Source organism: Brassica napus, chromosome C5, assembly GCF_020379485.1.
Source record: "Brassica napus cultivar Da-Ae chromosome C5, Da-Ae, whole genome shotgun sequence".
Taxonomy (NCBI): domain Eukaryota; kingdom Viridiplantae; phylum Streptophyta; class Magnoliopsida; order Brassicales; family Brassicaceae; genus Brassica; species Brassica napus.
The window spans coordinates 4,940,652-4,960,964 of NC_063448.1; the positions used below are offsets into that span (position 1 = coordinate 4,940,652).

General features: G+C 39.6%; 4 protein-coding genes across 5 annotated transcripts; 3 read left to right on the plus strand and 1 right to left on the minus strand.

Annotated features, from left to right (window-relative positions):
• Nucleotides 1–6: 6 nt before the first annotated feature.
• LOC106400780 (MLO-like protein 2) lies at nt 7–3,385 on the minus strand. The gene is made up of 14 exons (XM_048757986.1): nt 3,104–3,385; nt 2,728–2,785; nt 2,319–2,587; nt 2,099–2,215; nt 1,963–2,023; nt 1,719–1,882; nt 1,540–1,634; nt 1,398–1,447; nt 1,252–1,292; nt 990–1,163; nt 872–907; nt 708–775; nt 571–631; nt 7–490 (listed from the first exon to the last, which is right to left on the minus strand). Exons 1-14 carry the CDS (start codon nt 3,224–3,226, stop codon nt 89–91), a joined length of 1,719 nt encoding a protein of 572 aa, XP_048613943.1. The 5' UTR covers nt 3,227–3,385; the 3' UTR covers nt 7–88.
• An 855-nt stretch (nt 3,386–4,240) lies between these two features.
• On the plus strand, nt 4,241–6,058 carry LOC111206421. Its single transcript, XM_022703180.2, has 3 exons — nt 4,241–4,589; nt 4,720–5,187; nt 5,262–6,058. The coding sequence occupies exons 1-3, from the start codon at nt 4,479–4,481 to the stop codon at nt 5,967–5,969; spliced, it is 1,287 nt and encodes a 428-aa protein (XP_022558901.2). The 5' UTR covers nt 4,241–4,478; the 3' UTR covers nt 5,970–6,058.
• Nucleotides 6,059–6,626: 568 nt separating this feature from the next.
• Nucleotides 6,627–9,993, plus strand: LOC106400964 (G-type lectin S-receptor-like serine/threonine-protein kinase At1g11330). Of its 2 annotated transcripts, none has more exons than XM_013841373.3 (7): nt 6,627–8,177; nt 8,260–8,367; nt 8,453–8,646; nt 8,735–8,945; nt 9,033–9,270; nt 9,340–9,484; nt 9,561–9,993. In XM_013841373.3, the coding sequence occupies exons 1-7, from the start codon at nt 6,866–6,868 to the stop codon at nt 9,867–9,869; spliced, it is 2,517 nt and encodes an 838-aa protein (XP_013696827.2). In that variant the 5' UTR covers nt 6,627–6,865; the 3' UTR covers nt 9,870–9,993. The 2 variants fall into 2 exon arrangements, with proteins under 2 accessions (XP_013696827.2, XP_013696826.2); XM_013841372.3 differs by having other exon boundaries at nt 6,637–8,177; nt 8,450–8,646.
• A 149-nt stretch (nt 9,994–10,142) lies between these two features.
• LOC106399183 (G-type lectin S-receptor-like serine/threonine-protein kinase At1g11330) lies at nt 10,143–14,284 on the plus strand. Its single transcript, XM_013839654.3, has 7 exons — nt 10,143–12,416; nt 12,495–12,602; nt 12,679–12,875; nt 12,956–13,166; nt 13,242–13,479; nt 13,572–13,716; nt 13,786–14,284. Exons 1-7 carry the CDS (start codon nt 11,102–11,104, stop codon nt 14,092–14,094), a joined length of 2,523 nt encoding a protein of 840 aa, XP_013695108.2. The 5' UTR covers nt 10,143–11,101; the 3' UTR covers nt 14,095–14,284.
• The last annotated feature ends 6,029 nt before the right edge of the window (nt 14,285–20,313 follow it).

Below are 20,313 nucleotides of genomic sequence, written 5' to 3' on the forward strand. Positions count from 1 at the left end.
GGCCAGTGAATGTAATCATCTATCTAAATAGATGGTGCAGGTCTCATACATGTAATAATGTATAACATATGTAAATTTCAACAATCATCTACCTCTTAAAGGAAAAATCTCTTGACCTTTTGGTAGTCCGTATAGGAGGAAGTTCCACGGACGCAAGAACAGGTGTCTTTTCCGAGCTTTCGTGCGCAAGAGAATGATGTGTGGAAGGTCCAGCTTCTTGTTGTTGAGACTCAGGATCCCAAAACTGGTGGTGGTCATGATGATCAGAGTATCTAGGAGAAGGAGAACTCGGGAAAGTCTCAACGCTTCGGTTATTAAGAGTATGCATTGTAGATGAGCCATGAGTTGGTGTAGTTGGACGGCTAGTGTAAGGTGTGTTTGATTCGGTGTGTTTTCCGTGTTTTGTGTGCTTCTTTGCTGTATGATGCCATGTCTTTATCGCTGTGGCTACTCTTTCGTTGAACACCGTTGGCCTCATGGTAGAACCCATCTACAAACATTTCAAACACACGGTAAGAAAAAAACTAAGATCATATCAAAACATTGCACTGCAAATTTGTTGTGTACTACCTGAGTGACAAGAGCATAGAGTGGAAGAGTCACATAGCTGCAAAGTATCTGTACAACAACTCTGCAAGGTTGTGACATTGTCAGTTAAAAGACGTTTTTCTCCCGCGTATACAACAGTCAAGTTAATGTTAGCTTACCCAACTACAATTCTGATGATCACATCTGCATCGTTTTCATAGAAACAATTCCTGAGAGTGAATTCATACTGCACATACCAAAAGTTCATTGACATAACAATTAGTATGGCTCAATAATAGCGGATGTTTGTGTGAATAATGTGAAAACTGGATCGCTTGCTTACCGTACTCCAGGCAAAGAAGGCAAGCTGAAATGCATTCTGCAAAAGTGAAGGCAAGTTTGTTATATCATGCCGTTGGGAGAAGAGTATAAACGGAGCGGTTAAGGATATTGAACCGTACCGTGAAAAGAACCAAGTGGATAAGGAAAAGGATGAACCGAGGGCGGCCAAACCAGAAGAGATCATCACCAGGCTGAACCACAGGGGCACCTCTCACCACATCACCTTTCTCTTGGATTCTTAGACACAGTTTGGTTATAATGACTTGAAGCTTTGTTCCAACTATTAGAATCACCTGCAAGATTTACATTCATTCTCTTAAAACCAAAAGGACAAAAAATGAGCAAATGTTTAGTTCTTTTTTTCCTTTTTTTTGTACTTACGGCTAGTGGAATGAATGGTAACCAGAGGAAAGAATGTAATCCTGTTTCAAATGAAAACCAATATTAGTTTTTGGGCATGTATTTATGCATGGATATGGTGTGTTTGCGTGGTAAGCAATGAGCCTTAGTAAGGCTGCCTTACTTACCGTTTGTGTTGGTCAAGAGGAATAGCACGGCGACAAACCAGATAACCGGACTGCACAATGTGAGCAAAGATGTCAGCAGACAAATCTTCCAAGTTGGATTGTTCTCAGATTATATAAAAGCAGTCATTAAGTTGCTCCAAACCTGATTTCGACTACAGTTTTGAAGTCTTCTTCTACTGTTTTCTGAATATACTTGCGGAAATCGAATGTCCTTTCACTCCCTGGAGCCAAATGCGCCTGAAAAAAGAGTAGGTTAGATCACTTGTTATACTAAACAGTAGATAAAACAAAACAAAAGATCAAACGATATAAGTTCCCTACCATGATGAAACCGTGCCGCAAAGCCATGTAATCAACTTTGGTGACAGATCCAAAGAACTGTCTGAAAAAACACACAGTCCATAGCGTCACTCTTGTCTTGCTCCAGAAATTGAGATGTCTTCTCCCGAAAGATGTGTCTCTCGCAAACCTGAACCTCTCAGGATCTGCATAACAAGAATGCATTCACCATAAAAAATTTCTGTTTAGGTTTTAAAATCTGATTTAATAATATACATATATATACCGTTGGAATAGTGAAATTCTATTGTCTTGGTCTCATTCTCCCAGTGCTTCCACCTTCTAGTCTACAATACTCAAGAAAACCATAATCAAATCTTGTTGCATACAAGTTCTTTCTTGATTCACAAGAAAAAAGTTACCTTGGTCTTTCCGAGAGCATAAGTAACAATGCAGTAGATTACATGAACCACCGCGAGGATGAAAATGAATATATGAAGCTGGTGGATACCATAAGCAGATACAAAAGCCACTTTCCCCTGAGATAATCCGCCAATCACAATAATAAATTAGAGGATGATTAGCAAGGGGAGTGAGAGTGGTTTATATATATATATATAGATATGGGAGATTCTTAGTTACCTTCTCAGCGCATTTGTCATAACCTTTGGTGGCTAAACTTCGTCTATGGATGTAAGACTCAGCTACCTCAAGGAGAAGTCTTCTATGACCGGATTTATCTTCACCATCGTCTTCTTGTTTAGCGGGAACCTTTTTGCCGTATTTTTTAGCTTCATCAGCGGCGCTGCAAGGGTGCATTGATGACGCAACGCTTTGGGAGATGCAGATGTTTGAGATCGGTGTTTGTCCGATTGTTAAGAGTAGTGATATGAACCCCATGAGCATAAGCTCTGAAATACCAAAAAAAAAAAAAAAACATATTTTTTGTTAAAATAAAAAGCTTGTTAATAGAAGAAATTAAGTAGCAAAATATATATTTTAGTGCTGTTAATTGTATTGTGACAAAAAAAAAAGGTGCTATTAATTGTACCTGCTTTGATCTTTTCAAGAGCTTCATAGAGAGCCTTCTTGTGCTTCTGTTTAAACCACTGCCAGTTTAAGTTAAACAAAGAGCAGATTTAGTCATAAGAGAAGAGGAATAAAGCAGGGCAGGAACAGAGTGATAACTAAAGCAGAAACACAGTAGGAAACAGAACATGAACACCAAACAGGGTACATAGAGAGATATGCAAAGCATAAAATGAGTAAGAAGGTGATCTTAACAACAAAGCTCAAAAAAGCATGTCGAGAAAACAAAGAAAAAGAAATCTAAACAAAAGAAGAAACAGTGCAAGAGCGCTAAACAGGGGAGTCTTGACATATAATGGAATCATGAAAGAAGATGAGGAAGAATCGAAGGGACTTACAGCTCCAATTTTGTGAATGGAATGTTCAAGGACAATGGAAATGAGTAGTAAGACGAAGCAAACCACAGCGACTGCCCACGTAGAGGTCTGCTCTAAAGTCCTCTCTTTTACCTGATTCGCCATTAGAGCTTAATTATAAAAACACAGTGAGAGAGATGAGAACACACAAAGAGTTTTGTGTTCTTCTTTATGTTTTAAGCTCACAGTTTTCTAATTAATAGGCTACGCAAGTTACAAACCCACAGATATATTGCACAATAATAGTATAAGGAAGGAATGAAGATGATAAGACCCGCAATGAGAGACTATAAATTAAAGGCTTAAATCGATTGTTTTTTACAGAAAAGGTGCTTTCAACATTCCACTATTGTTCCACATGCGCAGACAGACTTCTCAATAATTCACCGTCTTCTTTTGTGCTTTTTGGGCTCTGCATTTTTCTCATTTATCATATTGGCCTTCTTCGTCAAATCATGCTTTCTTTTCATTTCCCTTCATACCTTTTCCAATTTTGGTTCGTAAATTTTTTTCATTGGCTTGCTTGTAAGTTAAAAGTTAAAACTATAAAATGAAAAGGAGCCTATAGAAAGTAATTAAATTCTAAAATTGATTCCTTACGCGTTTAGTTTTGTTCTTTGTTGTGTATATGATAATGGAACCCTACTAAAGCTAATACTATCAATGGCAACTTGATATATTTATATAAACATTGATTACATTTCCATAATGGAAGCTCGTCGTAAAGCTAGCATGCTTTTATTTTGTCTTTCCTTTTTACCTATTCTCATCTTTGTTTATTTGGTCAAAAACCTATTCTCAACTTGTTTAAAAATAATAATAATATGATAATCTAATTAAATAAGTGATAATATACTTGTTAATTAGACGGCAAAAGAGAATGAGATACTCAAATATCTCATAAATTAGTAAAACCCCAAATAGTATATCGATTTCGACCATCTAATGGCTACTGGTGAGAATTAGGTTTTCACTAATACTATCTGAATCACTAAATGTCACATTTCAAATACATGTATACTTTTTAAATCTAGAATTATTTATTACACTAAAATTGATAAACCAGAGTTAGGATACATAGACCATCAGACGAAAACCAAACTGAACCAAGTCTTTAACGGACCGAATCTAAAGAATTTCGGGGTTTAGTATCGATCAGAGCTTTAAAACCGGAAAAATTATCAAAATTCGAATCAAACCGGATCAAACCGAGACATCGATCGTCACGCACATTTTCACACTCCAACTGCATCTCTTTCCATCGTTTGTATCTATCATCTCTCTCTCGCGCGATTATTACCCAGAATTCGCTGGAATCATCAACCTTTCCCCATCAGTCTCTCAGATAAAAAAAAAAATGGATCCGATTGCTTCGGCGGTGGAGAAAGTGAAGAGCTTTGCGAAATCGAGCCAGGACTTAGTCTCCCGCCACTTCGGCTTCCACGACAACCCTTCCCGCCAGAATCCGGTATCTTTCATCCCGTCTCCTTCTTCTTCGACCTCTTTGATTGAAATGGGTACACGAAAGTATTTAACTTTATCCTCAAAAACGTTATCTTTTTTTGTTTTTCACAATTTGGGAACTATCTATGTATCAGATTGATATCTTGAAGCGGTTGCAAAGAGAAGCCTTCTCTGATCTGATGAAGCTCAGAGACAGACAAGAGAAAGTTGAGCGGATACTTTCCTCTTATAAACTCTCCAAAGGAGGTCCCTTTCAAGAGACTAGCACTCACGTGAAGGGTGAAGTTCACGCCCTTGGGGGAATGCTGCTGATGGGAAACACTGACGAGGAGAGTTTCATTGGACTCGAGAGACAAGGAGTGAGACCTGGATTGCTTTCAAGGTTCGTGTTCAAAACGAGCCTTAGGGAGACGGATAAGCTTGTGGCTGAGCTCGTTGCTGGATTCAAAGGAGAGCACAGTGATGGTGTTTCAGGGAAACAGCTGTCTTTAGCCAAAGTCTTTTACAAGGCAGAGGTTAATGATTGGTTCTCTGCAGTTGCTATTCCCGTTGGCGCGCTTTTCAGAGACATTGATGCTGATGCTCTTGTGTCTTCTTACGAGGTATCCCACTAGTTGTTGCAGATTCTTCGTCATGCATTTATGTTATTAATGAAGCTACTACATTGGTGTTGCAGGGGATGAATTTTACAGAAGTTTCTGAACTTGGACCACCTCTTTTGAACCAACATAATGGTAGTGCCATAGGATTAACAGTCAGAAAGTCAAACATGGCAGCTTCACTGGCCCAGTCCATCACAAACCTTGAAGTTGAACAGGGTTTAACTGCGAGGAGTCGCTGTCTCAGAACTTTTGGGCAAGTAACCTGCCACATTCTGAGTGGTGTGAAACTATCTCTACTGGGCTGTCACCAGATTTTATCACCGCCTAACAGCCTCCATTACCCTGCTGGAGCTGTTACAGTTCCAGTGAGTTTCCTAAGGCGCCGTATTGATATTGATATGGAGTCTGAATCATCAGCAACGACTCTGGAGATGAGAAGAAGCGTGGATCATGTGTCGTCTAGCTCCATTGCTTTGAAGGTAGACAGCTCTCTGATGGACGAGTGTACGAGGATTGGGGGATGGATTGAGATTCAAAAGTCAAGAGAGAAGCAAGTTAAATGGTCAGTGTCCATTACAGACAAACCAGAGGATGAAGTGGGCTGGGGAATGAGCGTTGGGGGAGTCTTGGATGGTTCAAGAAATCATGATCTGTTTCAAGTGGAATCTTATCTCAAATTCAACATAGGCAATCGGTTTAGCTTAAGTCCTGGTCTTGTTTATCTCACAAACAGTAACGGAAGAACGGTAGGTTTCATGCTTCAGTCTCATTGGTCTCTGTGATTCTTTAATGCTAGTCTTTCCAAGTACATTCTTGGTTCTATTTAACACTGATTGAAGTTATAAGAGGATAAAAAATAGTGTCTTAGCAAGTTATATGTCTGAAAAAACCCACACCAAAGATTGGCCCTGTGTGAAATACAATTCTTAAACATAGTTGGCAGTATACTAGTTAGCATGTTCAAGTTGATCAATAACATACAAGTCCTTTTCATATTAGGAGCTTTGATTGACCTATCAGTCACCTCTCATTAACATACAAACTTTGTAAGCTGTTGAAGTCAAGTCAATTACCTTCTTCGTAGGACTCGGGACTCATTTGATGAAACAGTATCGTATGACAGACTGCCATGAGTATAACACTCTAGAATGACCTTATACAGTTATACGTATGAAGTCTCTTAATTTTCTTACAATAAGACACCTCATTTGACGGTCCATTGACTACTCCTCTTCCTTATCTACGTAGAAATTTCACATTTTCCTCGAAAGATAGTAAAAATAAAAGGGTTGAAAAGCGTGTTGTATTTGAATATAATGACTCAAGTGGTGAAATGTCTGCTAAAAAAGTTAAAAACACAATGGTCCCCAGCAAGATTGGCACTAAAACGAAAGTAGTCCTCTTTCTAGCTTTCTTTTCTTATTCCCACACTACCATCAGAAGAAAAGTCAATACTGGTGGTTGATTCCACTGTCTTTGCTAACTGTGAAATTCAATGTAGCCACCAAACACGTTCCTACACCACAGAACAAATCTTCTTCCCAAGACAAACTACATCATCTCTCTTCTTTGTCTGACGATTACTTATATTTAATTTATACCTCTCTTTCAGGAAAATCTTCTAAAGAGAACAAACAAAATATCAAAAACTGGAACTATTCTGTTTCAACAACTAGTTATGGTGGTTCTACTGAACACACGCCGTCATTTTGTTCTTCTACTTGCAACAGTCTTTTGCTTCTCCTTTAGGCTATGTTTCGGCGAAGACAGAATCACGTTCACAACTCCGATCAAAGACTCAAACTCAGACACACTCCTCTGCAAAAGCGGCGTGTTCAGGTTCGGTTTCTTCACTCCCGTAAACTCAACTGCTAAATTACGTTACGTTGGGATATGGTACGACAAGATGCCAATCCAAACCGTGGTTTGGGTCGCCAACAAAGACTCTCCCATCAACGACACTTCCGGCGTCGTCTCCATCTCCTCCGAAGACAGAAACCTCGTGGTCACCGACGGTCGAAACCGCACTCTATGGTCAACGAACGTCACAGTACCAGTAGCTCCAACTACTACATGGGTCCTGCTCATGGACACCGGGAACCTTGCGTTACAAGACAGCAGAAACAACGGGGAGACTCTCTGGGAGAGTTTCAAGCATCCTTACAACTCCTTCTTACCCAAAATGACCCTCGGCACCAACAACAGAACCGGAGAGAATCTCAAACTCACTTCTTGGAAAAGCTACACAGATCCTTCCACGGGGGACTACACAGCTGGTCTTGCTCCTTACACGTTCCCCGAACTTCTCATCTGGAAGAACGACGTCCCTATCTGGCGCAGCGGTCCCTGGAACGGTCAGGTTTTCGTCGGTTTGCCCGACGTGGACTCTCTTCTGTTTCTCGATGGGTTTAATCTCAACAATGATAACCAGGGAACGGTTTCGATGTCGTATGCTAATGGTTCCTTCATGTATCATTTCAACTTGGATCCTGATGGAGCTATCTACCAGAGAGACTGGAGAGCTCCCATGAGAGACTGGAGGATCGGTGTACGGTTTCCAAAGACAGATTGTGATGCATATGGTAAGTGTGGCCCGTACGGGATCTGCAATTCAAGGGAGGATCCACAATGTAAATGCGTTAAAGGGTTTGTGCCGAGTAATGCCACGGAGTGGAGTGCGAGGAACTGGAGTAATGGGTGTGTGAGAAGAGCTATGTTGAAGTGCAATGCAAGTAACGGTGGTGGTCGTGGTGTAGGAAAAGGAGATGGGTTTATGAAACTGGAGAGGATGAAAGTGCCGATCAATGCAATACAGTCTCTAGCTAACGAGCAGGCTTGTCCACAGCAATGTACAGATAACTGTAATTGCACGGCTTATGCTTATGATAAAGGGATCGGATGCATGCTTTGGAGCGGTAGCTTGGTTGATATGCAATCGTTTGTTGGAAGTGGCATTGATCTTAATATTAGGCTTGCTCATTCTGAACTCAGTGAGTAAAAATATCTCTTTACTACTAGTCTCTCACTCAGTTTTACTTTGTTGACTTATGTTTGCTCACCAAATCTTTGTAGAAACACATAGCAGCCTAGCAATTGTGATCACAGCATCCGTGCTAGGTGCTGCGTTCGTTGCTGCTGTTTGTGTTCTTTTAGCATGCAGGAGATTCAGAAAACGTCCAGGTTAGAGTTTTTCTATAGCTCATTGATGATGTTGACCAAAAAAAATATTGTTTTTTTAACCATAATTTTGTTTACTTAATAGCAGAACCAAAGAAAGATAGAAGTGCGGAGATAATGTTTAAGAGAATGGAAGAACTTACTAGTGGTAATGAGTCTGCTTCTAACCAAGTGAAGCTCAAGGAGCTTCCTCTCTTTGAGTTTCAAGTGTTAGCCACAGCAACTGATAGCTTCTCTCTCAGAAACAAGCTCGGACAAGGAGGGTTTGGTCCTGTTTACAAGGTGAATACATCAAACAAGAATCCGTTTTGAAAAAAAGAGATGTGTGTATAATCTCAGACTGACTGATTGGTGATGTTTTTATCTTCAGGGAAAATTGCCGGAAGGGCAAGAAATAGCAGTGAAGAGGCTCTCAAGGGCATCAGGACAAGGACTTGAGGAGCTTATGAACGAAGTGGTTGTCATTTCGAAGTTGCAACATCGGAATCTGGTGAAGTTACTGGGGTGTTGCATTGAAGGTGAAGAGAGGTTGTTAGTCTACGAATATATGTCAAAGAAAAGCTTGGATGCATATCTATTTGGTAAAGTTACCTCCTCTGTCTTTAAACTCTGTATTTACTTGAGTTGATTGAATACAAGGCTAATGGGGTTTGTTAGCTTTTTTTCAGACCCATTGAAGCAAAAGATTCTTGACTGGAAGACACGGTTGAACATAATGGAAGGAATATGCAGAGGTCTTTTGTATCTTCACAGAGATTCAAGACTAAAGATCATACACAGAGATCTAAAAGCTAGCAACATTTTGTTAGATGACAACCTGAATCCCAAAATATCTGATTTTGGGCTTGCAAGAGTTTTTCGAGCTAATGAAGATGAAGTTAACACAAGAAGGGTTGTAGGAACTTAGTAAGTATCCCATTCCCAATATACAAGAACACATATTTTGAAAACCATCATAACCATTTGTTACCGCAGTGGCTATATGTCACCGGAATATGCAATGGAAGGTTTATTTTCAGAAAAATCAGACGTTTTCAGCTTGGGGGTTATACTTTTAGAGATCATAAGTGGGAGAAAAAACTCTCACAAGGAAGAGAATAATCTAAACCTTTTGGCTTATGTAAGTGTGTACTAATAACCACGGTTTAGTAACTTTACTAGCTTTGAATCTTACCTGTAATATGGTCTTTTTACAGGCGTGGAAGCTTTGGAATGAGGGTGAGGCTGCTTCTCTAGCAGATACAAACGTCTTTGATGAGTCTTTCGCGAAAGAGATAACGAAATGTGTACAGATCGGTCTATTATGTGTGCAAGAAGTTGCAAACGATAGACCAAATGTTTCAACCGTTATTTGGATGCTAACCACCGAAAACACGAACCTCAAAAAGCCGAAGCAGCCTGCGATTATAGGAAGAAGAGGAGCTTCTGAGGCTGAATCTTCTGACCAGAGTAGTCAAAAGGTCTCTATCAATGATGTGAGTCTCACAGCTGTAACAGGGCGCTAAGCTCATAGAGCTAATATTTTTGTTTATATAATGTATGTTTTGAGAATCACATATGCTTGCAAATTCTGTTATTCTGTGCATGTTTAATGGTTTGGTTAAATAATAAAAAATGTATTTCAGGGAAGTTATATTTAGTACAGACTTGTTTTCATTACCTCAGTTAAAAACACATGTTAGTGTGACTAGTAACCATCGTACGAACAATAGGAATGAATAGGAAAGAAATGAGTAGGAATAAAATTTTAGGAATGATGAGGAATGATGGTTGCTTATCAAAATTTATGAGGAATTGTTTTGTTCTATAATTCTCTACAAACAAAGGAATGAAGAGAAATGAAAAAGAAAACCTATTCTTCATAAATGGTAAAAAGTTCAAGGAATATTAAGGAACATAGTGTTCTTCGTTGTTCCCTTGGTCACCATTCACAATGTGAAACTGAGCGGTGCTGTAACTTGACTTACTCTTAGATGAATTAATTAACTTGGATGAAGAAACTGAACGTGTAACATGTTCTTGACTCTTGAGAAGCCACAGACAGTAGGTTTTATCTTGAAAAGATTCTCCTTATCTTGCTTTTCTTCTTCTTTTTCCTTTTTCCTTTTTTTTATTTCTTATTGGAATCTCCAATAATGATGCCTGCTTGAATGTCATTGGTCTATGTGATTTTAGTGCTAGTCTTCAAAGGCATGTTCATGGATGTGGCGGCCATGTTTTATTGCCTTGATGGGTAGTAAAAGAGTAGATCATTCCCTATCGTCTCTCTTACAAAATATTCGTTGAGACATGGTAACATAATGGTGAAGCTGGAGGAATAATGCAGTCTGTAAGTTTGTCGCCATTGCAACTTGACAGAGTTCTGGCATCTTAACAGTATGTGAAAGAGCTAAACACAATTTCTAAAACATAGTTATCACTCGAATAGTTTGCATGTGACTTTACAGAAAGACAAAGAACATCAAGTTGATAGAGAGGGATGGTAACTTAAGACTTTTCGCCACTCAATGACAAAATCGCAAGACTTATTATGTTGAAGTCACTGCCCATATATATGTCCCACTACGGCAGAACCAAAAATCTTCCTTGAAAGATTAAAACATCAGCACCTTCCTCTTCTTAAGTCTTCTAATAGAGACAAAAGACCACTCCTATAATAACTTACTTCTCGTACTAGATATCTTCCAAAGAGAAACAACAAAGCAAAACTAGAACTTCTCTGTTTCACTTAGTAGTTATGGTGGTTCTACTGAACTCACATCCTTGTTTTGTTCTTCTTCTTCTTCTTGCAGCATTCTATTGCTTCTCTCTGAGCCTATGTTTCGGCGAAGACAGACTCACCTTCTCAACTCCGATCAAAGACTCAGAGTCAAAGACACTTCTCTGCAAAAAGGGTATTTTCAGGTTCGGTTTCTTCACTCCTGCAAACTCCACTTCTCGCTTACGTTATGTTGGGATTTGGTACGACAAGATTCCAGTTCAAACTGTGGTTTGGGTCGCCAACAGAGACGCTCCCATCAACGACACTTCCGGTGTTGTTTCCATCTCTGACGACGGGAACCTCGTGGTTACCGATGGTAGAAACCGCAGTATATGGTCTACCAACGTCACAGTACCAGTAGCTCCAAATGCTACTTGGGTCCAGCTAATGGAAAACGGGAATCTTAGGCTACAAGACAACAGAAACAACGGCGAGATCATATGGGAGAGTTTCAAGCACCCCTATAGCTCTGTGTTGCCAAGAATGAGTCTCTTGATCAACAGTAAAACCGGAGAAAACATCGGTCTTACTTCTTGGAGAAGCTACACAGATCCTTCAACAGGGAACTACACAGTTACTCTTGTCGCTTTCCCGTTTCCTGAGCTTCTAATCAGGAAGAACAGTGCTACACAGTGGCGTAGCGGTCCCTGGAACGGTCAGGTTTTCATCGGTTTACCGGATATGGATTCCCTTCTGAACATTGATGGGTTTAACCTCAATAATGATAACCAAGGAACGGTTTCGTTGAGCTATGCTAATGACTCCTTCATGTATCACTTCAACTTGGATCCTAATGGAGCTATATATCAAAGAGATTGGAGCACTTCTATGAATGATTGGAGAGTCGGTGTTAGGTTCCCATCCACAGACTGTGATGAATACAGTAGATGTGGTCCTTATGGGAGCTGCAATTACCGGGAAGATCCGCAGTGCAAGTGCATACAAGGTTTTGTGCCGAGGAATAGCACAGAGTGGAGTGTAGGAAACTGGATTAGTGGATGTGTGAGAAGAGCTCCACTACGGTGCGAAAGAGTCAAGAATGGAACTAGTAACGGAGGAAAAGAAGATTGGTTTTTGAAAGTGCAGAAGATGAAAGTACCAGTGAATGTGCAACCGTCTTTAGCTAATGCCCAAGCTTGTCCTAAGGTTTGTTTAGATAACTGTTCTTGCACAGCTTATGCATATGATCAAGGCATTGGATGCATGCTTTGGAGCGATAGCTTGGTTGATATGCAATCATTCTTGGGAAGTGGCATTGATCTTTATATTCGACTCTCGCATTCTGAACTCAGTGAGTAAAAAAAAAACTCTACTAATCTCACCTTTGTTATTATTCATTTACTAATGACATCTCACCAAAATCTTGTAGAAGCACATAGCAAGAGAGCAATAATGATCACAGCACTTGTGCTAGGCGTTGTGTTTGTTTCTGCGGTTTGTGTTCTTTTAGCATGCCTGAAACTCAAAAAGCGTCCAGGTTAGAGTTTTTTTTACTCTTGCTTGAGATTGTTCCTTTTATAATAGTTTGTTTGCTTCTTCAATCATTTCCTTAGGAGAACCAAAGAAAGATAGAAGCGTAGAGCAATTGTTAAAGAGAATGGAAGAAGTTAACAGTGGTGTTGAGCCTGCTTCTAACCAAGTTAAGCTAGAGGAGCTTCCGCTCTTTGAGTTTCAAGTGTTAGCTACAGCAACTGATGACTTCTCTCTCAGAAGCAAGCTCGGACAAGGCGGATTTGGTCCTGTTTACAAGGTAAATACATTTAAAAAAAAAAAAACTTTCTGAAAAGTTACCTGTATACAAAAATCTCATATTAATATTTTTTACTTCAGGGAAAGTTACCTGAAGGGCAAGAAATAGCAGTGAAGAGGCTCTCAAGGGCATCAGGACAAGGACTTGAGGAGCTTATGAACGAAGTGGTTGTGATTTCGAAGTTGCAACATAGGAATCTGGTGAAGTTACTTGGTTGTTGCATTGAAGGAGAAGAAAGGTTGCTAGTCTACGAATATATGCCAAAGAAAAGCTTGGATGCCTATCTATTTGGTAAACATATTTCCTCTTTTTCATAACTCTGTTCTTACTTCGGAAAGCTAATAATTTTGTTAGCTCTTTCTTCAGATCCTTTGAAGCAAAAGATTCTTGATTGGAAGACTCGGTTCAACATAATGGAAGGAATATGCAGAGGTCTTTTGTACCTTCACAGAGATTCAAGACTAAGGATCATACACAGAGATCTAAAAGCCAGCAACATTTTGTTAGATGACAACCTGAATCCTAAAATATCTGATTTCGGGCTTGCAAGAGTTTTCCGAGCGAATGAAGATGAAGCTAACACAAGAAGGGTTGTAGGGACATAGTAAGTATTCATTCCCAAAAAATAGTAACACAAATATTTTGAAAACCAGTTTTATCATAGCCTATATGAATGATTTTTTGATGTTATTGCAGCGGCTACATGTCACCGGAATATGCAATGGAAGGTTTATTTTCAGAAAAATCAGACGTTTTCAGCTTGGGGGTTATACTTTTAGAGATCATAAGCGGGAGAAGAAACTCTCACAAGGAAGAGAATCATCCAAACCTTTTATCTTATGTAAGTGTGTGCTAATAATTAGTGTTTAGTAGCTTTTAAACTTTACCCGTAAGTTTGGTCTGTTTACAGGTGTGGACGCTGTGGAATGAGGGTGAGGCTGCTTCTCTAGCAGATCCAAACGTCTTTGATGAGTCTTTCGTGAAAGAGATAGCAAATTGTGTTCAGATTGGTTTGTTGTGTGTGCAAGAAGTTGCTGACGATAGACCGAATGTTTCAACTGTGATCTGGATGCTAACAACTGAGAACATGAACCTCCCTGAGCCGAAGCAGCCTGCGTTTATAACAAGAAGAGAAAAGTCTGAGGGTGAATCTTCTAACCAGAGTAGTCAAAAGGTCTCTATCAATGATGTGAGCCTCACATCTGTTACAGGGCGTTAAGCTCACAAATCCAATCTGATTATGTATAATTAAAAAGGTTTGAATAAGTTTGGCTAATAATTAAGTGTGTTGATTAAAAATGTGTGGAGTGTTATAAGTCGATATAGACATTATGATCTGTGTTGAATAAGTTGTAAGACTCTAAAGAATATGTATGCTAATATAATACATATAAGGTTGGAGAAACTCATATGCTTCATGCTTGCAAATTTTGTTATTGAGATTAAAGAACAAGAGATGTATATCTGAGAAGTTATGTTCAGATTTGGTCTTATGACCTCAGTTAAAATCACTTCAATAGTTTCTAGTACTGAAACTTAACTAACCTGGATGAAGAAGCTGAAAAGGAGAAAGAACATAAACCACATATGTTCTTGAGAAGCCACTTTTTTCTTTTCTTGAGAAGCCACACTATTATGGTTTTGTGTGTTTGGGTTTGGGTTGCTTTGCTGTGTATTATGTATCTATTATGTGTATATATTGAAATGAACGAACCTGGATAGTTTGGAATTGTGGATAAGATCAGTTTTGACTTTTCATAGTTTCATTAAATACATAACTGTTAGAAATATGAGAGAAGTGTTGTTGTGAAAGTTGTGTCTTTCTCATTAGCTCTCACTATCAATATATAGTGGAGGTTCATAAGGGTTTACACAAAGGAGAGAATCTACACATTTATTACATATTGACCACAAATATCTAGACTTGGTCAAAGCTCATAAATGCTCCGGTTGAATGAGTCTTCATCTTGACTAGTCTTGGACGGATGAGACGAACCGGAGACGGGTGTAGACGGACCATTTAGTCTGGTCGGATGTAAACCTCCTTGATTGTTAATGGCAATCCACATATCCATATCATGGATTTATAACACTCCCCCTTGGATGCCATAACCATATCGGGCTTGTAATGTGCTAACGTTGCCTCGTTAAAACCTCTCCCGGAAAACCCAAAACCCAATGTGGTAAAAAAGGGAAACCAAGGACAGGAAAAAGAGTACAACACACATTACTCCCCCTGATTTGGACATCACTGAAGGTCCTTGAGTCTTCGCATGCCAATCTGCTGCGTAAGCTTCCTGAATGTGCTGGTGGGAAGTGACTTGGTGAAGAGGTCGGCTGAGTTCTCACTTGACCGGATTTGAGTGATGCTGACCTCCTTGGCTTTCTGCAACTCATGTGTGAAGAAGAACTTGGGTAGTATATGTTTGGTTCGGTCACCTTTGATATACCCATCTTTGAGTTGAGCAATGCAGGCTGCATTATCCTCATATATGATGGTCGGACCATTGTCCTCGACCATTCCACTATCTGATCGGATGTGTTGAGTCATAGACCTCAACCATACACACTCACGACTTGCCTCATGCATGGCTAAGATTTCTGAGTGATTAGATGATGTGGCTGCTATAGTTTGTTTCATGGAACGCCATGATATTGCAGTACCACCATGAGTGAACACATAACCGGTTTGGGACCGAGCATGGTGTGGATCAGATAAGTAGCCTGCATCAGCAAAGCCTACTAAACCATCTTTGGTTTCATTGGTATAAAATAGACCCAAATCCTTAGTTCCTTGAAGGTAACGTAGGATATGTTTAATTCCATTCCAGTGCCTTTGGGTCGGACATGAACTAAAACGGGCTAGGAGACTCACGGCAAAACATATATCTGGTCTAGTGTGGCTAGCCAAATACAGTAACGCTCCTATGGCACTGAGGTAAGGCACTTCTGGACCCAGGACATTCTCATCATCCTCCTTAGGACGAAATGGGTCAGTGTCCACTCCAAGGGACCTCACGACCATTGGGCTGGTCAATGGGTGAGCCTGGTCCATGTTAAATCTCTTGAGTACTTTTTCTGTATATGCCTTTTGATGCACAAGGATTCCTCCTTTTATGTACTCAAGTTGTAACCCCAAACAGACTTTAGTTTTACCTAGGTCTTTCATTTCAAACTCTTTCTTGAGATATTCAACTGTTTGGGCGATTTCCCCAGGGGTTCCAATGATGTTCAAATCATCAACATACACTGCTATGATAACAAATCCTTTGTTTGCAAACTTCTTTATAAAGATACATGGACTGATAGGGTCGTTCTTATAGCCAACTTTGGCAAGGTATTCGCTTAAGCGATTATACCACATTCGACCACTTTGCTTAAGTCCATATAAGGATTTGTTCAGCCTTATGCAGTGTTCTTCTCGAGAACCTTTATTAGCTTTGAGCTCAACACCCTCTGGTAATCTCATATATATTTCGTTATCCAGTGGACCATAAAGGTATGCGGTTACAACATCCATTAACCGCATATCCAAATTTTCTTTGATGGCCAGACTTATTAAAAATCGAAATGTAGTTGCATCCACCACAGGGGAGTATGTCTCCTCATAATCGATGCCTGGTATTTGTGAGAATCCTTGTGCAACAAGCCGTGCTTTGTATCTTACAATTTCACCATGTTCATTTCTCTTCCTCACAAATACCCACTTATATCCCACTGGTTTAACATTATAAGGTGTCCGGATAATCGATCCAAAGACATTCCTTTTCTTAAATGATTCTAACTCCACGTTTATGGCTTCTTTCCATTTGAGCCAATCTGATCTTTGAGTGCACTCTAGTATAGACGTGGGTTCATGATCCTCATCTAAGTCCATAACATCAAGGGCTACTTGGTATGCAAATATATCATTGATGTCGACATCTTTCCGGTTCCATCTTGTCCCAGACATTAAATAATTAATTGAGATCTCATCATTAGCACCTTCAGTACCATGAGGCTCGGCGTCCCGAGTCTCATTGGTTGGTACCTTAGGCATGGCCATTTCGGCCTTGTCTGGACAATCTATGACCTCGGTTTCTTTTGCACCTTTCTTTAGTTTCCGAGGTCTTTTATCTTTGGAACCAATTGGTCTACCACGCTTAAGACGTGCTTTAGACTCTGTAGCCACTTGATTGTGTCCATCTTGGACATCAATACTTATTGGTGCATTACAAGCTGGTATATAGGACTTAGTCACTCTTTTCGGGTCAGCAAAGGAATCAGGCAATTGATTAGCTAGCTTTTGCATATGAATTATTTTCTGGACCTCTAAATCACATGATTGAGTCCGAGGATCTTGCCATGATAAGGATGTTTGATTCCATACAATTTCTTTTCCCAGCTTGTTATTTTCTCCCCCTAATGTTGGGTACTCTGATTCATCAAAATGACAATCAGCATATCTGGCCTTAAATAAATCTCCAGTAGTAGGCTCAAGATATTTAATAATGGTTGGAGAATCAAAACCAACATATATTCCCATCCTCCTTTGAGGTCCCATTTTTGTTCTCTGTGGTGGTGCAATAGGGACGTACACAGAACATCCAAATGTTTTGATATGGGATACGTCTGGCTCATGACCCGAGAGTAATTGGGATGGAGAATATTTATGTTCACTGGATGGCCTTATGCGTATTAATTCAGCAGCATGTAATACCGCATGTCCCCAAGCTGATACTGGTAGCTTCGACCTCATGAGTAATGGTCGAGCAATCAACTGGATTCTTTTAATGAAGGATTCGGCCAATCCATTCTGTGTATGTACATGTGCCACGGAGTGTTCCACACTTACCCCCATGGACATACAGTAATCATTAAAAGCTTGGGAACTGAATTCACTTGCATTGTCAAGACGTATAGTCTTTAGTGGAAAATCTGGAAAATGGGCTCGCAGTCTTATGATCTGTGCCAATAGTCTTGCCAATGCTAAGTTTCTAGATGATAATAGACAAACATGCGACCATCTGGTCGATGCGTCAATGAGGACCATAAAATATCGAAATGTCCCACAAGGTGGGTGTATTGGTCCACATATATCACCATGTATTCTTTCCAGAAAGTTTAATGTTTCCTTACTCACCTTTCCAGGTGATGGCCTTATTATTAATTTTCCTTGTGAGCATGGAATACATGTAATGCTCATAGGGATAGTTATCCTATCTTTCAAGGAATGGCCAGTTGAGCTCGAGATTATTTTGCGCATCATGGATCTGCCAGGATGGCCAAGCCTTTCATGCCATTGTTTAAAGGCTTCTCTGAACTCATTAGGAATTGAAGTGTTAGCCTCACTCGATTTTATATTGGCACAATAGAGGCCTATTGATATAGCAGGGATAGTCTCTAGGACTTTCTTATGGCCTTGGGCATTTTCATAAATCAAGAGGAATTCTTTCTTTCCCTCGCCCCTAGTTTCAACATGTAGATCATTCATGCGAATGTCTTTGAAACTTAACAGATTTCTCTTTGATTTTGGAGAATATAATGCATTAGAAATTTCTAAATGCGTGCCTTTAGGCATCACTAAGTGAGCCGGGCCATGGCCTTCAATAAGGCTGGCCGTGCCTGCTATAATCTTGATATTGGCACTCTTTAAAATGAGGTTAACAAAATATATTTTGTCTTTTAATATAGTGTGACTTGATCCACTATCCACTACTAGCTGGTTCTTGTCTTCTTTCATTTCTGAAAATAGACAAGAGTCAATATTACTTAAGGTTTAAAGTATGTTTTAATGGCTTTGTTTTATGTTCTTAATAATTTCGACTTTGTATAAGGCATATATATAAAGTAAAAAACTTTATTTCATAAATAGAATTGCCAAAGTCATAGAACATGAGAAACAAAAGACATAAAGCCAAATCAAGAATTCAAAATGCAAAGACAAAAGCAATAAGATATCGAAATCTTCATATTCAGCCACTTGTAAGGAGGTCTGAAGTCTCAAAATCCTCATGACCATCTCTGCCATGGGCTTGATCATCCTCATGGTCCAGATCATTCTCATTATCATAATGGACCAAATTTGCCTCAGAGTTCTTGCCTTTTATGCTCTCCTGGTAGAGCTTAACAAGGTGTTGGGGAGTTTTGCATTTATTAGCCCAATGATTGGTCATCCCACAACGATAGCAAGCAGATTTGGTCGAGCTCGAGCCATGGGTTTTGAAGTCGGACTTATACCCACGGTTAGCTTGATGACCTCGGCTATAGCCTCGGCCTCGGCTGCGACCAAGATGGTCTCGTGGTTGAAATCCACGGCCACGTGGTTGAAACCCACGGTTACGACCTTGCCATCTACCACGGCCTCTCATGCGACCATGGTATGACTCTCTTGGAGTCTCATCTTTTGGCTCTACGGCCGCATGTGCCTCAGGCAATGCTTTAGCACCAGGAGGCCTTAGCTCACTGTTCATCATGAGCAACTCATTGTTTTGCTCAGCTAGCAACAAACAAGAGATTAAGGCAGCATAAGTGGAGAAACCCTTCTCTCGGTACTGTTGCTGAAGCACAACATTGCTGGTGTGGAATGTGGAGAATGTTTTCTCCAACATATCAGCATCAGTAATAGTCTCACCACAAAGTTTCAACTTTGAGACTATTTTGAACAAAGCCGAGTTATACTCTTCCACAGACTTATAGTCTTGGATTCTCAGGTTTCTCCAATCATAAAGGGCTTTTGGCAATATCACAGTTTTCTGATGATTAAATCTGGTTTTCAACTCTGTCCAAAGTTCCAGAGGATTCTCAATTGTGAGATACTGGTCCTTGAGACCTTCAGCAAGGTGATGGCGAATGACAACAAGTGCCTTGTAATTATCCTTGTCTGATGGCTCAGTGCCTTCAGTGATAGTATCACCAAGGTTTCTGGACCTTAAGAGGATTTTGGTATCAAGCTCCCATTGGAGGTAATTATCTCCGGAGAGATTGAGGGAAGCATATTCAAGGTTGTTGATTTTCGACATCTGAATCAAATATCCATAAAGGAGTAAGGATTCATAATATAATTCAGGACTTGAATTTATATGCCAAGGAGATTGATGATTTATTATGCATTTTATTTTCAGAAAATATTTTATATGCATTAAGATAAATATTTTGTCAATCAATATGGATGGATTAAAATGCATCATGGACAAGACAAATAACTTTTATAATGTTCAAGATATTTGTAAACCAAAGTAGATTTTCAAAATTGGTTAAAACTTGGTTTATAATTTTGAATAAAGCAAATGTACTAGATTTTAAATAGAAACCGATTTTGTCTAACTATATGCAAACAGTGTGAATCATTTAGATGCAAACAACATGAACCACTTCAGACGCACTAGTATCATCATTGCTAAAGCTATGCGAACATGTATGTTTGGTTTCAATTATGTGATACCTATGTCCAGTTTTA